A 16,659-nucleotide genomic window follows, 5' to 3' on the forward strand; every position below is an offset into this window, starting at 1 on the left:
GGCATCTGGAGGGCAGCGATCTGGAGGCATCTGGAGGGCGGTGATCCAGAGGGATCTGGAGGGTGGTGATCCGGAGGCATCTGGAGGGCGGCGATCTGGAGAGCGGTCTGAAGATGCTGCCAGCAAAGCCGTGGACCACAAGTGCTGAGGAAGATGGGCACTACAGCGGGTCCCAAAAGACTGAGGAGATGGCGTCTTGAGGTTAGCCTCGTCCAGGAACAGGGGTGACTTGTCTTCTGGGACCAAAAGAAAGAGGCAAGGGTGGGGCTGATGGGTATGTTCCCAGGCAGCACCTGGTGACCTGGATGGCTTACTAAGTCCAAGCAGAGCATGGGCCACAAACCAGGGAACAGACGTTTGGCACAGCCATGGAGACAAGAGAGTGAGCTGACGGAGTTCGCAAGAAAGGGCAGAGGTCCTGGGTGACGTCAGAACCTGAGTTTGCACTTGCTGGCTGTCCTGGCTCTTTCTGGCCTCACTCTTTGGGCAGTCCACATAGAGAAGTGGAGAGTTTACATGGTCGGGGCCGGGCGGGCTGCAGACGGAGGCTGGGGTGTGCTGGAGCCCAAGGAGCTGCGGCCCCGAGAGGCTAAGCTGTTGGATGCGAGTCAGACACCCGCAGTGGCCCGCTGCAGGCTCAGAGACCCAGTCAGGGCGGAGCCTGAGTTGGATCTTCAGTGACCCGGGCAGATGTGGCCATAAGCATATGGCATTTCTTTTTAGGTTTATTTATTGAGAGATCGGGAGAGAGAGAATCCCAAGCAGGCTCCGTCAGCGCAGAGCCCTCTGTGGGGCTCCCACTCACGAACCCGAGATCATGACCTGAGCAGAGATCGAGCGTCTGATGCTTAGCCAACCGAACCACCCAGGCGCCCGCAAGCACATGGCATTTCTAAAAGGGGGGCTGAGGCGTCACTGAGGAGTGTGAAGAATCCGGAGCTCTCCTGGCTAGGGCGGGGCCACTCTCGTTTTCAGACCTCATTTTTGTCAGAGTACTTCCTTCGTGCGCTTATCCAGGACAACTAAGTAAATGATGAAATCAACAAGGGTACTGGGTGCCTGGGTGGCCCTGTCAGTTGAGTGTCCAGCTCTTGATTTCAGCTCAGGCCAAGCCCCCCGTGGGGCTCTGGGGTGACAGTGCAGAGCCTGCTTGGGATTCTCTCTCTCTAAATAAATAAATAAAGTCAAAAAAGAACAAGACTGCTAATGAAAGGTGCAACCGATTGTTTCTCTCCGCCTTAATAGTCACTGCTTGTGGCTGAAGTCATTTGCTTACTCTTCATTCATTTGTTCAAGAGATGTTTATTGAGCACCAACTGTGTGCCAGACTCTGCTGTAGGCCAGCACAGCCCACGTGGCCTTCCCTTGCGGCCAGGGGTCACAAGTGACACGAGGAACAGTGAGGACGGAGGCGGACGTATACGCACATGCGCTTTGTAGACGGGCTGTTTCCAGAAGTCGTCTCTGAGGGCAGCACATAGGAGCAGAGACCTGAAAACAGTGAAGGAAGCAGTCGTGTAATCTGGGGAAGAACATTCCAGGGAGAGTGAGAGGTGCCAGGGCCCTGAGGCAGGAGGACACTTGGTGTGTTCAGGAGCCGAGCCAGCCAAGGGGCAAGTGGTAGGTGGTGGGGTCGGTGGGCAGGGGGGACGGAGGGAGGAAGTTTGAACCTTCGGCCGCTGTAAGGACTCGGCTTATAGCTGCACGAGACGGAGCTGTTGCAGGGATTTGAGCAAAGGCGTGGTTTGAACTGACTGAGGTGCAAAGGACCCCCTCCCAGCCCTGGGCGGCCGCGAGGGGACAGAATGGGGACAGAGGACCATGAAGGCTCTTGCCCTGTCGAGGCGAGAGGACGGGATCCCCGGCCGCCCTGATTTAGGACAGATGAACTTCACACACATGGGCAATCTCTGGTGCGGTTGATCCTGAACAGACGTTCATTTCATTTCATTTCAATTTATTTTTTTTAGTAACCCCTACACCCAGCATGGGGCTTGAACCCACGACCCCAAGATCAAGAGTCACACGCTCCTCTGATTGAACCAGCCATGCACGCCCTGAACAACTGTTTAAATCAAGGCTGACACTTTGGCCTTTGAACTCTCATCTGAGTTCTTGTACACACCTGCCCCCCTGCCAAAGAGAGCTCAGGGAGTGCCCACACCCTCAGAGGTCAGGACCTAGTGCGCGGTCAGGGGTGAGGGTTGGCTGCGGGCTCTGGGCGGTCAGATTGCGAGATCTTTTTCAGGCAGTGATGACATGGGTAAGTGACATCTAGTGGGTTGGCCAGCCGGGCGTCCCCCCAAGCCCTCGCTGCCCAGCCCCTGGCTGTCCTGACCTGCGGGCTGGCTGCCTTGAATATGTACAGCCATTTCAGGACACCGCCAACTCTGGGCTTTCTTTGAAAGGGTATATAGAACGCACAGGATTTTGAGAGAGGTGGGGGGTGGGGAGAGGCGGTGGGAGGGAAGGTATTTTTAAGAATCTGGAATGGGGGCGCCTGGGTGGCTCAGTAGGTTAAGCGTCCGACTTCGGCTCAGGTCATGATCTCGCGGTCCGTGAGTTCGAGCCCCGCGTCGGGCTCTGTGCTGACGGCTCGGAGCCTGGAGCCTGCTTCCGATTCTGTGTCTCCCTCTCTCTCTGCCCCTCCCCAACTTGTGCTCTCTCTCTTATAAATAAAAAAAGAGCAAAGCTTTGGGATCAGCTCCATTCCAGGCAGCACGTGGGACACTCACACAGCGCGGGGCCGACCCACCACTCCTCTCAAGGCCTGACCTGCGGCCCTGGCCCCACTGTCACAGCTCCAAGCAGCATCAGGAACCCAGTCTGTCTGGCATCCCTGGGTCAGGACAGCTTCCGCCAAGGAAGGGTCGGTCTCTTTTTTCCTTCCACCCCTATGGAATCCTGTTCGGTCGCTTCTTTGGAAAGATTCCATGAGAGGGATCCAACCATAATCAAAGGAGGAAGGAGGCTGACTGCCCCTGCCCTGGGAGCCGGGGGAGGGAGACGGAGCCCACACCCAGGACCCACAGGGAGGCAGATAATCCAGCCCAGCAGCTCCAGCCGGGCCGGGGCGAGAGCGGGGAGCTTTCCTGAAGGATGGGAGGGTGGAGCCCAGGCAGCGGCAAAGGGGCCCTCTGGAGAAAGGGCTGAGTGTTCTGGCAGCTTCCTCCTAGGCTGGGACCCTCCCTCCACACACACCCTCATCTCCGAGGCAGTGGGCGCCTCCCCTCACCTTGGCTTCAGTTCCCTGGGGCTCCTGGGGGCCTAGAGCCGCAGCTCAGAAGAGGGGATTTGGCCCACAGAGACCACAGTACCCACACGCAGCAAGAGAGGCACACCCCACGAGTGTTCTGGACCCAGGACTGGCTCCGTCTCTGGGCCAGTTACTGCCAGCTCAGCTCGGCGGGAACCCAGATCACCTGAAAACCTGAGGCTGGTCCCAGAGCTCTGGGGTTTAGGAGGTGTGAGACTGCCTAATCCAGGAGACGCTGCCACTGGCTCCTTTGATCCCCCAGGGACGACGACGTGTCCCTGCGAATCCCCAAGTGCCAAAACTGCCCCTGGGATGTCTTCCCCAGGTTGGTGGAGGAGACACAGGCAGGGGAGGTGGGGCTTGGTCAGGGCAGCCCCACCACTCGAAATTCACAGGCCCTAGCCCAGTGCCCTCAGGGAATCCAGGCGGGCTGGGGGCCCCTGGTGTGAGATGGGGTGGTGTAGGGAGTGCAGGGCAGGGGGAGGCCGGAGACTGCTCAGTCTCTCTCTCTTTGACAGCTAACATTTTCCAGACCAGAGCTGGCGCCCGCATGAGAAAGGAAATCAGAGCTGCCCACCTCACACATCTTTTTCCCATTTTGTTCATGCTGCCCGGGGAAAGCCATTAGGGCTCAGGCTGTCTGGGCCTCCCCCACCGCCCATCTCTAGCAGACTGTAAGGAGGGGCAGGGATGGGGGGGGGTCACTGGAAGGACAAGGCCCTAGCCTGCTAAGGGGCCAGACACTGAACTCTTGTGTCCTTTAACTCCCTGCCCACTTAAGATGAGAATGTGGGGGCAGGGACTGGGAAGCTGGGCTTCTGGGGCCCTCCCCCACTCTGCTCGCTCCCCTGCACCTCTGTCTCCAGGAGTCTGGCCCACTGGCCCTACAGAGAGGCGAGCCTGGGCCTGGTCTGCAGCAGGAAGCATCCTGGAGTCGGGGAAGCTGGTCCTTACTATCTTATCTTCCGGGGCTCTGGCCTCCTCCCTGGAGCCAGGCAGGGGCAGGAGCACCCAGCCCAACTACTGGGTGTCACTGCCTGCAGGCGTGCTTCGTGGGGCGGGGAGAAGAGGGAAAGGGAGCACCCAGGAGCCTAGCCGAGGAGTCCTCCTCTAGCTGACCTCCTTCCTGACGCTGACCCATCAGCCCCTGTTGTCCTGCCCCGGCTCCTGGGGACAGGGTCCAATGCCCTCTTTCTAGCCCCGTCCAGAACCTCAAAGCCCAGACCTCAAAACCTCACAGCCTCTTCTCTGGCACCGTAACCCCCTCCCCTCCCTCCTGCCCCTTTCCTGTCCAGTCCCGGAGTCTGCCTCTCTGGCCCAGTGCCCACCCTCTGCAGCCCAGGCCAGAGCAGGAAGAGAGCACCCACCCCGCGTGCAGCCCTGCAGATTTCCTTCTTCTTCCCGAAACTCCTGATCATCTCAACAGGGAGAGGGATTCCCGGGACCTCTGGCTCTTCTTCAGTTTCCCCGTCCTCAGAGAGCGGGAGAGGAGGCATCTGGGAGATGGCTTGGGCCCCCAGAGCCAGTCCTGTGCAAGACCGCCGCCTGCCTACTGCCACACTTGTCTCTGCTCCGGCTTCCCTTTCCTGCCCTGGGCTGCCAGGGGTTAAGGGGCCGGTGCCCAGCACAGGGTGGGAGTGGCAGAGGGGTCCAGCCCCAGTCACTGGCTCATAAAAGCCAAGAGGAGTTTAACTGCGGGTCACGGTGCTGGTGCCGCCTGACTTCTCCCTCCAGTAGTGCTGCCCTGGGAGGGGGAGGGGCTTCTTCCGGAGGGGAAACGGGGGGGGGGGGGGGGTGTGGTGTGGCGGGAGGGGCACAGCTGGCCAGAGTCAGGCCCAGGCCTGTGCAGCTTCAGATGCTGGCAGTTGCCATCAACAGTGCCAGCCACGCTGGATCCCTGACTTAACGCTGGAGGTTCTCCAAGAAGCAGGAAGACCAGAGTAAGGGGAGCCCGACTTCGGTGCCTGTCGCCGACCGCAGCAGGCAAGAATGGGCAGCGGCCTAGGTGGGGAGAGAGGTGATGCCCTATGCCAGACCAGCAGGAAGCACCAGTCTGGAACAAAGGCCGAGGGACAGAGAAGCAAAGATCCTGGGGTCAGGGAGCGAGAACAGTGTGACCGGAGGCCAGCTGAGCCAGGGGCCTCTCTTGGGGGACAAGATTCAGTCTGGACACGTCCTCAGCCAGGGCATCCCCACCTCCTCCCTCTTGCCTGCCCGGCTCGGGGCCCGGCCCAGCCCTGGGGAGAGCGTTGGCAGCTGGGAACCAGGCACCAGAGCCAAAAACAACAGAGGAGCCGCCTGGGCGCCAGGGCGCAGACCCTCGCCGCTCTGACTGACTTCTGACTCGGGCAGCCCCCGTCCCCCCTCACCCCGACCTTCTGACCCTGCCGGGCCGCACCTGCCCTGGAGGTCACTGTCATCCCCTCTGAGTCCCACTGCCCCTTTCTTCAGGTCACTCGGGATTCTCTGCCGCCCTTTCCCTGGTTTGCAGGGAGGTGAGTCGCCCGCTTTCCAGGTCTCTGGCCCTGTCCCCCAGACGGCACCTCGGCTCACTGGAAGCTCTTTTCCAGTCTAACCTCCGTGCGTCCTGCTACAACAGCAATCTGATGTGGGGAGAGTCGGAGCCAGGCCTTACCAAAGCCTTGCAAAGGGCTGGGTCCCTGAACCCAGGGAGACAGACAAGAATGGAACATTCCCCTCGGTCCTGAGGAGTCAGACCAGACCAGGGGGCAGGAGGCTTGAGTTCACACTGCCCCACGTGGAATGCTGACGGCCTGGGGACCCAGGGGACACCACTGTCCTTCCCCGGCCACTCCTGGCTCTTTTATCCTACTCTCAGACCCCCCCCACCCCGCCCTGCCCTGCTGCCCCTACACCGAGTGGCAGAGACCCAGTGTCCAGCCTCACCTGGGTTTAATTTCTACAGGACTCCCAGCCAACAAACTCTCTGACCCAGCAGATGTAATAACACTGCTCAGGGTGAGGCTCGTATACAAGTGCTGAGTTTGGCCAGAGAATCTTCTCCGGTCCCAGTAGGTCGGCGAGGGGAAGGGGTTCATGACTGGGCGGGAGGGGGTGGGATTCGTGACTCTCCCACTCTTTCCAACCCCAGCTGGGCTGCTGGTCCCTCCAGCCCCATCCTCACCGAAGTGATGGAGAGGGGGTAGGGGCAGCTCCTCTTCCCAAGCCCCCAGACCCGTTCCCCCCCCCCACCCCCGTAGGGCACACATCTACATCCGCCCGTGCTCACGCCCCTCCACCCAGCCAGGAGCGCGCCAACCTCCATTCCTTCCGCTGCACAACCAGCCACTTTCCTCTCAGCCACCGAGCAATGGGAACAAAGCCCCAGAACGTTCCTTTCCTAACTGTTAGCCCAGTTTCCTCCCCACCCCACCCCCATTCTGCCTCCGCTGTTCTAGCTTTTCTCATCAACTTTGTGCCCCCTCCCTGAGTCTCCAAATTCCTGGGGGAGCCCCCAACAGGGGTAGGACCAAGGCTCCTAGAAAGCTAGAAAGGGAGATTGGGTTGCGCACTCCCCCCCTACCCCCTCCCACCCCCCGGGGCAGATCTGCATCAGGTTTGGTCATAATGAAAAGGCCAGCAACACTAGGGAAATTCCTTCTCCTTATTGATCCTGGAGGGAAATTAAAGCCAGTTGTTTGTGACTGAGTGACTGACGGTGGGGTGGGGGTTAAGCTCCTCCCCGCTGCCCGGTTCCAAGCCTAGCCCCTGGGCTCCCCATCCCCCACTGGTAGCCCCCTTTCCCAACCCCTGGTCCTCTTGTCCCATTCAGTGTCCCCTAAGCCCCTTCCCCTGCATCTTCCCCGGAGCCCCCTCCACTTGCCCGTCCGCCAGCACGCTGCCCGTGGGCTCACAGGGCTGCTGGGGGCTGGGACCGCCGGCCTAGCTTCTCAGACCCCATACCCACCCCCTCAGCCAGGGTTGGGGTGCCGGGGGCCGGAGCTCAGGCTCAGAGCTGCCAAACCACAAGCACTCACATCTGGAAAAAATTCCCTTCCCAGCCCGACTTCCCTTTGTCTTACTTCTGTCTCTTTGAAACTTCTGGCTGCCTGGCCAAGGGGGGGGGGGGGGAGGTTGGGGTGAGGAAGTGAAGGGAGGTGTATGGGCCCAGGCCTCCCTGCCCCCACCCCAGAGAGCCCCCTTCCAAGCTCGCCAGGATCCTCAGCCAGACCACATCCCTCCTCTGTGCTCCTGTCGGTCCAGCCTCCTGCTGACCATCTTTTGGGTGAGGTTTTAACATCCTTAGTCACCAGGCCCGTGGGGGAGCCGGCCTGCGCCCGCCCTTCTCATGTACAGCAGGAAAGATGCCCATGGAGCCCGGGACTGGACTCTCTGGCAGGGGCCTCAGAGGGCTGGTGTGGAGAGGAGGTGGTCGTGGTGACCCGGGTCAAGACCAAGACTTGGGCGCGGGAGCGGGGGAGGGGTGCATGGGTTCCTGCCCTGTTCCCTCCCCCAGGCCTCTCCTCATCCCTTTGGCCAGGAGCCTGATTTCACTGTCAGAACCGAATCCCCCTCCCTTTACCTACAGCAGCGCCAGTGGGTGGGGGGAGGAGCACAGCCGGGCGTCCAACCCCAGGCCCCAGGCATCCCCCCACCCCTCCCCTCCACCACCTCTGCTTTTGTCTGTCCTTCCTCCAAGAGCTCCGACCTGCTGCCCTCTTACTGCAGAAGCCCAGGCCACCCCCCACCCCCAGAGAAGCCCTCCCACACAAGCCCGGGACCCCTAAAGCCCGGCTGAAGCACGCAGCTCCCTCCGTGAAGCAGGGCCATCCCGCCGCCATCCATCCCTTCAGTTCAGAGGCACCCCGGCTGCTGCACTGTCTGCACACAGGCATTTTTCAGGGATTCCCCTCTTCACAGCACGGAGGGAGCCCCAGCACTTGTCCAGGCTTCCGTGAAGCTCCCCAGCCCCTCTCCTGGGGCTCTGTTCCGCCGGCCTCCTCCCCAGCCAAGGCCCCCAACCCTCTTGGCCGGTCCAGGGCTCTAAGAACAAGGGTTCCGAGTCCCAGTGAGCCTGTCCTCTGCCCCTCCCACGGACACGCTGGCAGGGAGGGGCCAGCGCTGGGACCAGATGTGGGGCTTTTCCTCGCGAGGGGCCTGGAGCGGGGCCTGAGTGCGGCGCGCTGCGGACAGCGGGGCCACGTGCGCGCTTCCGCCCAGGGAAGCGGGCCGCAGTCCTGGGCGCCCGCCGGGCCCGTCCGCCTCCGCGGCTCTACCGTTGGCGGCCTCTGGGGCTCCCGGCCGGACCTCCATTTGGGTCAGGCCCCCCCAGCCCGCCCCGCAGGGGTCTCCGCGGGTAGCCGGCCCGGCCCCCTCCTTTGATGTTCCGCTCCGAAGCTGCTGGCGGGGAGGGGGGGGGGGCGCGGCCTCTCCTTCCGCCCTTTGGACTGCGCACGACGGTGACACCTGAGACCCCGCCCCACCCCCTTCCCGGGGCACCCAGTCTCCCTCCAACCTGGGTGGCAGCGTGGCGCGCCGGGGCTCCGCGCCTCGGTCCCCGCCTCCCCTCCCCGCCGCCGGCTGCGATCCCCTGGGGGTCCGGGGAGCCCGGAGACTGAGAAACCGCCTTAATAAAGAGCTCGTGTCAAGTGATTGGCTGTGACCTCTGCCCTCCCCAGACTCGCGCCCGCGGCTCCTGCTTAACCCTTCGATGCCCGCCCAACCCCTGAAGAGGTGGGAGTCTCCCCCGCGCCAGCTTCCAGGGTCCCCAGAGGCCCCCGGCACTGCCGCAGCCCTAAACTCTGGGGAGACCGGCCTGGAGGGGGTGGGGCGGGGGGCGCCCCTCCCCGCCCCCTGCAGCCGCTCCAGCAGGGGGCGCCGTTGCCTCATTCGGGTGCCCGGCCCCGCAGCCCCTGGCCTCCCCCGCAGGTCTCTGAGCTCGGGGCGGCCGCCCCGGACCCAATTGGGCCCCAGTGGAGCCGAGCCCCACCGCCTCGTCTTCCGCAGCTCCGGCTCGGAGCGAGGTTCGCCCGCTGGTAGTGCCTCCGGGTGCCGGGCGCCAAGGGGCCGAGCGCACCGAGTCAGGTGGGGACCGAGCGAGACGTGACCCTGGGGCTCGCGCTGCAGGACGTGAGACCTGGGTATCTGCGCCCCGGGCCTGGCGCCCCCTCCTCCCGGCTGAGAGCCCAAGCCGAGCGCTCGGCCCGTGTCGCCTCCCCAGACACCCCTGGCGCGGGAGCCAGCTGTCTCGGGCCGGCGAGCCCTGCACCCGCCCCCGGGGCCAGATCCAGAGGCCGGGGAGCCGGGCTCAGGGCCCCCCAGGTGGGGTGGGGGGCGGGGCGGCAGGCGGAGCCATCTCTCTCTCTCTCTCTCTCTCTCTCTCTCTCTCTCTCTCGGGCAGGGGCGGGCCCGGCGCAGGGTATAAAAGCTGCCCGCGCGGGAGCCCAAGCCAGCTCCGGGGTTGTCCTGGGACGTGTCCTGGCTCCCGAGTCTCACGACCAGGCGACGGCGACATCTCTCTTGACGAAAAGACTCGGCGTCCAGTGCTCCGACCAAAGCATCATGCCCAACTTCTCCGGCAGCTGGAAGATCATCCGATCGGAAAACTTCGAGGATTTGCTCAAAGTGCTGGGTAAGGAGATTTTCGGGCGCCCGGGGCCTCGAGGTGGGCACGGGAAAGAAAGGAGGGCGGGGATCCGGGCGGGGGAGGTTGGGCGTCCGCGTCCCCGAGCAAGGGGGCCGAGCGCCTGGGTCGGGGGGGCTCAGGGCCGGGACCTAAAGGTCCTGAGCGACCAGCCTGTGGATCCAGTAGAAAGCACGAGGTCGGTGTCCCGGGGGTGGGGCAGGGGAGCCCCTCCGAGACCTTGCCGCCTCTTCGCCCCTGGCCCCCCGCGGCGGTCAGTAGCCCAGTCCCCGCTCTCGGCCTCCGGGTTCAGCGCGTTCCACTCTGCGCCCCCGCCCTCCATCCGTGAGACTAATGCTTCCCTAGGCGGGCAGCTCCAGAGGCCCAAGTCTCTGCATAATTATCACTTTCTTAGATTTCAACAAATGGCTTCGTGTGAAACCCCAGCCCCCATTCCCAAAAAACTGCGGGCTCTCTTCTCCCTCCCTCCCCTGAGACCCCCCCCCCCAAGCCCTGCGGGGTGTGTGGGTTAAAGGTGGGGGAGTGGAGGCTAGTCTCAGTGCGTTTCCCAACTCCTGGGTGCCCTGAGGTGTGTGGGGAGCTGCCCCAGCCCAGGCTGCTGGGAGGGGGCTCTGGGAAGGGGAGCATTTGGGAAGCCGCCACCTGGGAGCCCTGCAGCCTACGGGTAAGCATGCCATCCATTTCTAGACTGAACACAGTGACCCCGGTTGGGCAGGGGGAGTGGGGGGGCACTTGTGTGTGGGTGAATCTGGACCTCCGAAGAGTCTGGAACGCTGTTTCCATCACGCCTGGCCACTAGCTCTTGCCCCCTAACCCCAGCACTCCTTCGAGGCATGTCTCCCTTCTTCCCCACTCTGCCCTCGCTGAAACTAAAAACCAAAATGAAGACTCTCCCTTCAGAAAGCCTAGATGCGTTCCCTCCCCTTGTCTGGATTCTGGCCCCTGTCCCCAGTGGATGAGGCCCGAGGTGGCCGGGCACACACCCACAGGCCCAGCTGGAGACTAAGAGCCCAAGCCCAACCCTGTGGTCTGTCTGTCTGTGGTCTGTTTGTCCTCCCTGCAGGGTCTCTCAGAGCCACGTGCCCTCCTCAGGCCCTGCTGGGGGCAGATTGAAAACAGACCCGTTAGACAAACAGCCCTGGCTGGAGCGGGGTCTCCTGCGAGCCCGGCCTGGCCCAGCCTTGCCTCTGCAGGAACCTCGGCCCCTCCCTGCCCCCTCTGCCCCAGTCAAGGATCCCTTTCCTGGTGAGGCATGCCCAGGTGGTGTTGGGGGATACGTGTCCCATCCACTATGATAGGCGGGCTGCGTGAGCAGATTCTGTTCCTGTAACGGGGAAGATGGTTGTCAGACGGTGAGCTGGACTTTCAGGGGGCAACACGGTGGAGACAGGGTGGGATGGGCCTCCTCTACCAAGGTGACCGGGCCCGGGGACCTCGGTCATTTCTCCCAACAGCCGAGAAGGGGGCTCCTGGGACCCCTGGGGGAGTCCATCCGCTCTCCCTGTCCCTTTCTGGAACAGAGCAGGTCTGCTTTGGTGCCAAGGGGAAAGAGGATTTGTTTCTGTAGGAACCCAGGTCTGCAGGAGGGGCAGGGAGCTCGGCTTCCCTGACCCAACCCTGCTTGCCCCCCCCTCCCCGATCCCCACCCCTTGCTTCCCTGAAGGTCTCTGCTCCAGGTCAGGGTGGGCCGCCCAGCAGGGGAAGCGGGGTGATGCTCAGACACGCCCCTGCCAGGTAGGCCTCCCTGCCTGCTTTTCTTCCTGGGACAGATGCTGTCTCCTGGCTTCGCCACCCTTCTCAGAGACTGGGGAGCAAAGAGAAGGGAAGGGGTCCAGTGTGGGGAAGGATGTGGGGGGCAGGCACAGGGACTCTGGGTCCACAGAGGCTGAACGAGAAGACCTGACCACTGAGGTCACGACGATCCTAGAGTAAGGAACGTATGGGGGGGAGGGGGGGCAGTGTCCCTTTCCGTCCCGCGAGGGGAGAGGAGCCAGGAGGGCAGGCGGGCTCTGGCTTTTCCTTTGACTTCCTTTTCTCAGTAAAAATAATAAGAGCTCCTGTTTCCTGAAAGCTGGAAGGTGTACCCAGTGCCGCGTGCGCTAAGTCCTGCACGCGTCACCCGTGCTGTGGGCTCCACTTTATGCTTGAGGAACCCGAGGACCAGAAAGGTTCCGTCACCTGCCCAGAGTCACTGGCCTGCCAGAGAGGCCGAGCCACGTGGATGTCAGGGCCGAGTGGATCTCACTGCAGAATCCCTGGCTTCCCCAGGCCATTTGTAACAGGGGACCAGCCGCCCCCCTCCTCATCACCCACTGATAGTCCCTGCTCCTCACTTTGGGGAGGGACAGAGATTGGGCACATGAAGGCCAACCCAGCGCCAGACAGGGGAGGTGGGTCCGGCAGGAAGGAAAGTGGCCCCCACTTCCTGGATGGGAGTGACGGGGCCTGGCTGGGGATCCCGGGTCTGGCCTGCCCTTGAGGAGGGGTGAAGATGGTGACTCTGCGGAGTCCACCCCAGCGGAGGGTGTCGAGCAGGGCGGACCAAGGGCGGCAAGTGAGGCGAACTGGGCCGAAGTGAGGGCGCCTGCGCCTCCCTGCAGGGGTGAACGTGATGCTGAGGAAGATCGCCGTGGCGGCGGCATCCAAGCCGGCGGTGGAGATCAAGCAGGAGGGAGACACTTTCTACATCAAAACCTCCACCACGGTGCGCACCACGGAGATCAACTTCAAGATCGGAGAGGAGTTCGAGGAGCAGACGGTGGACGGGAGACCCTGCAAGGTGAGTCCCTCGGGGTCATGGCCTCCACTGCCCTGCCTCACCACGTGCCGTTTTCCGGAGTGTTCTGGGATCTTCCAGGGGAGCAAATCCCTCTCGCGGCACCCACCCTGCTGCGGGCCCAGCCCACCTGGCCTCTCTCCTGCAGAGCCTGGTGAAATGGGAGAGTGAGAACAAAATGGTCTGCGAGCAGAGGCTTCTGAAGGGAGAGGGTCCCAAGACCTCGTGGACCAGGGAGCTGACCAACGACGGGGAGCTGGTCCTGGTAAGCTGCTCCCAGCTGAGCACAAGCCCGGTGCCACCTTCGGGCTTTTCTGGGACGCTGCAGGGCGCTGGAGGTTCAAGAGTGACCGTAGCTGGCCTCCCCACCTCCTGATGGCGCTGCTGGGGAAGGGCTAAGCTGTCCCTGTCCCACAGGCTGCTGCCCTGTGGCCGTGCAATGGTGTCCCGTGTGGAGCAAGCCATGTGGGCTGAGGCGGCAGGGTGGCATCTGGGCAATCCGTCCTCACAGCTTGGGGAGGAGTATGTGGGACACAGCCCCGGGGGCTCTATGCCGTCCTCCCTCCCGTGACACCAGGGCATTTTGGGGGCCGGCCCCTGCCTGTCCATTCTGAATCTAGAAGCAGGACCAGGGGCCTTCCAGGTTAACGATGACTTCTGACTTCCGTCCTTTTAGACCATGACGGCGGATGATATCGTGTGCACCAGGGTCTATGTCCGAGAGTGAGCGGCCGACGGTCCAAGGGCTTCCAGAGCCGCCCCCCAGCCCCTGCTCCCTGCCCCACTGCCCTTCCCCCTTCCTTCTAGGCTAGCTCTCCCCTCACCCCGCTCACTCCCAGGGATGCTGGGATGCCTCCAGCGGGGCTCTGCTTTTTGGGGCCTCCCCTTCCTCCGCTCCCCCAACAAAGAGGGATGGAGGGTAAGAACCCTGATCACCCGGTCCAGAATCACTCCCCTTCCCCAGCCAGCAGTCCCAGCCCCAAACCAGCCCAGAGCACAGCCCCTCTCTCTGTGAGGGGACCTGAGGGCCCCAGTGGGAAAGACGGCCCTCTGGTTTCCACTCTTTGTCCTGGTAGCCTACACAGTGTAGAATATTTATTGGTTAATTTTATTAAAATGTTTTGAAAAATACAACCCGTCTCTGGCTCGTTGGGAAGGGGACAGATGAGTCGCCTGAGTTCCACTTGGCCTCTGAAATGCAGTGTGGGAGGCAGGTGTTCAAGCAGCAGGATGAGAGGAGGGATGGGCCTTCCCCTCGTCCCTCCCTCTGCCCACCGCCCCCTCCACCCCTCCCCTCTTCCAGCCTCCTTCTCCAGTCCTCTCAGCAGGGGCACTCCCCACCCACCCCCCGCCCCCACAGGAGCTGACTCCCACTTTTCCATGATGGTGACACAGCTTCCTCCTCCAATTGTTCCTCCTCTCCTCCAGCTCCAATCTGGGCCACCCCAGGCCTGGCCTTGGCCTCCCACATGGTTCCAGATGAGCTCACCGATGCCCACAGGCCGACCTCGCTCCTGCCCGGGGCTCCCCCTGATGGGACTCCACTATCTCAGCCCTGAGACCTGCACACCCCCCCTGCCGGCCCCCACGCCCCTTCCCACACCTCCACTCTCGGGTCCAGGCTCTACCGCGTCCTCCTAAGTTCCATGGTGACCTCTCAAGTGCCCGCCCCCCTCCCGCAGGCCAAGGCCCCCCACCAGACCGGCTCAGGGCTCAGCTGTTTAGGCAACAGCACCTTCAACCTGGCCTGCCCCGCTCTTCACCGTCAGGGCGTCGTGGGGTCTGCTCTGTCACCGGCTGCTTATGCTTACGTGACCTCAAGCGAGTTGCTTTGTTTCTTTGAGCCTTAGGTCTGTAATCCAATGACTTACGTGCGGGGAAGTTTCAGTGGGGTCCAACCAAATCCAGGCAAGGTCACCAGCCTCTTCCCCCCCTGCCCCCATCCTGTCCTCTCCGTTTCCTTTGTGCTCTGGCCACGCTCAATCCTGTCACATAGAAGTTTCCCCTCCATCGTGGAAAATGGTCTTCAGATGCCCCATGCTTACATGGTCACAGCTTGGGGTCCCCCAAAAGAAGGACTCTCTCCCAGGGTCCGTATCTTCATCCCAGAAAGGGTTCGATTCTGCTGGATCGCATGACTGTCCCTCGGCCCACTGGCTATTGGCAGGGCAAGGGGCCTGGACCTCGTGCCCTGCCGTGGCCACGGGACAGGTGGGCCGGTGTGACAAGCCCCCCAGAGCCCCATGGGATGGGAAGGAGCACTTTCCTGTGAGGAGGGTTGCAGATTTCTAATCTATAACATAGCAATTATGTACAACGTCCGCCTCACAAAGGCATGTACATAGCACCTAGCAATAGTAAGCCCTCAGGAAACGAGGGTCCCACCTCTCTGACCCACCCTCCAAAATGCTGCCGGGGGCAAGAGAGGGGGCTCTTCAATAAATGAGCTGTATTCTGTCAGTGCCTTGTTCAAAAATCCACAAAACAAAATAAAACTCCCGTCAGCTGCAGCCCCTCTTTTTGTCCAGAATACAGTCCAGACTGGCATCAGAGGCCATTTAAGACGTGGCCCCTACCCCCTCCTGCGTGTGCTCCCACCCTGCCCCTGCACCGCAAGGCGCCCTCTGGCCCACGGGCGCCCAGCGCTTCTCCAGAGCTTGGCTTCTTGGTGGCAGCGGCCCCTCCCCCAGCAGTGCTGACAGCCAGCGGCCACGCTTCGCAGCCTGTGTGTGGCAGGTGAGCCTCCACTCCCTGAAAGACTGGGGTGCCCTGGGGCCAGCGCCTCCAGCTCCTGCCCCACGAGAGGCCACGTGCTGCAGCTGAGGACAGAAGGTCAGGGCCCCGGAGTGGGGACACGATGTCCAGAGTCCCGGGGCAGCCCAGTCCCCTGAGTGGGGAGCAGGGGCAATGGTGGGCCCTTTTCCGTGTCCACATCCGCCTGCTGTTTCCTGAGAGCCTCCCGGGAGCCGGGCACCCTGCTGGGTGCTGGGAACTTGGAAATGAATCCAATGGACAAGATGGCTGCCCTCGTGGGGCCTGCGGGAGGGAACAGACCTGTAGCGGGGAACCAGAAGACTAAAGACATAAACGCACCGGTCACCTCATAAGCACAGACCACGTAACCATGTAGGTGCTTGAAGGAAAGGGGGGGAGGGGGGAGAGCACCAGAGGAGGCCTCATTCACCCTAGGGGCGGGCAGAGGTGCTGGGGGCGCAGGTGCTCTGGAGGACGGAGAACTTCGGGGGGCCTGAAGGACGCAGTGGGGTGAAGCAGACGGGAGGGCACTCTAGGCAGGGAGAATCGCAGGGGAAGGCCCTGGGGACAGTCTGGGGCTGCCCTGGGCCTGGGGACTGGAGTGCAGGCCAGCTGGGGCCTTCGGGGGCCGGGACGGGCAGAACCTGAGGGGCCCGAGGCCACAGTAAATATTTCTTATTTGATTCCAAGAGCAGTGATGAGCCACTGATGAGCCACTGAAGGGGGTGGCATCCCTCTGGCTGCCACGCAAAGACGGAGCAGAGACAAGCGGGGGGCGGGGGGGGCAGGAGGCTGGGGAGACGCTGGGGCAGAGGGTAGAGACCCCGTGATGCACGAGTCAGGGGACCAGGGGTTAGAAAAGGCAGAGTGCCCAGAACGGCTCTCTGGCTTCGGTCCTGGGGGCTGGTGGTTCTGTTTTCAGAAATGGAGAGACGAACCTAGGCTTTCTGGATGCCATTTGCTTTGTTTTAATCCAGAAGCACCGTAACTCCTCAACCCAAGGCCCGGCTTCATCTCCTTTCTGCTTCCCCTCCGCAGGCCTCTGTGGCTGGAGCATAGGTTCTTGCCTTGCCACCCAGTTTGTCTCTTTCTGGAATCAAGCTGCTGAGAAGAGCAGAGACTAGAGGCATGTTTCTGTTTCCCAAGACGCCAGAAGGCAGGGACTGGGTCTCCACCCTCAGACTGGGGGCTCTCAGAGGACAGGGTTTGGGTCTCTCCCCTCAGACTAGGGACTCCTTGAGGGAAGGGACTGAACCTCCCCCATCAGAC

General features: G+C 62.4%; 1 protein-coding gene across 3 annotated transcripts; it reads left to right on the forward strand.

Moving 5' to 3' along the window:
- The first annotated feature begins 8,714 nt into the window (after nt 1–8,714).
- CRABP2 (cellular retinoic acid binding protein 2) lies at nt 8,715–13,767 on the forward strand. Of its 3 annotated transcripts, XM_043568348.1 has the most exons (5): nt 8,740–9,301; nt 9,618–9,848; nt 12,461–12,639; nt 12,785–12,901; nt 13,313–13,767. In XM_043568348.1, exons 2-5 carry the CDS (start codon nt 9,779–9,781, stop codon nt 13,361–13,363), a joined length of 417 nt encoding a protein of 138 aa, XP_043424283.1. In that variant the 5' UTR covers nt 8,740–9,301; nt 9,618–9,778; the 3' UTR covers nt 13,364–13,767. The 3 variants fall into 3 exon arrangements, with proteins under 3 accessions (XP_043424282.1, XP_043424283.1, XP_043424284.1); XM_043568347.1 differs by having other exon boundaries at nt 8,715–9,848; XM_043568349.1 differs by lacking the exons at nt 8,740–9,301; nt 9,618–9,848 and adding an exon at nt 12,161–12,250.
- The last annotated feature ends 2,892 nt before the right edge of the window (nt 13,768–16,659 follow it).

This window comes from Prionailurus bengalensis, chromosome E4, assembly GCF_016509475.1.
Source record: "Prionailurus bengalensis isolate Pbe53 chromosome E4, Fcat_Pben_1.1_paternal_pri, whole genome shotgun sequence".
NCBI lineage: Eukaryota > Metazoa > Chordata > Mammalia > Carnivora > Felidae > Prionailurus > Prionailurus bengalensis.

Excerpts from the sequence above, each read along its gene's own strand:
- CRABP2 (XM_043568347.1), top strand. The coding sequence starts at position 9,779 with ATGCCCAACTTCTCCGGCAGCTGGAAGATCATCCGATCGGAAAACTTC. Across the intron at positions 12,640-12,784 it reads TGGACGGGAGACCCTGCAAG|AGCCTGGTGAAATGGGAGAG; the intron begins GTGAGTCCCTCG and ends TCTCTCCTGCAG. Across the intron at positions 12,902-13,312 it reads ACGACGGGGAGCTGGTCCTG|ACCATGACGGCGGATGATAT; the intron begins GTAAGCTGCTCC and ends CCGTCCTTTTAG.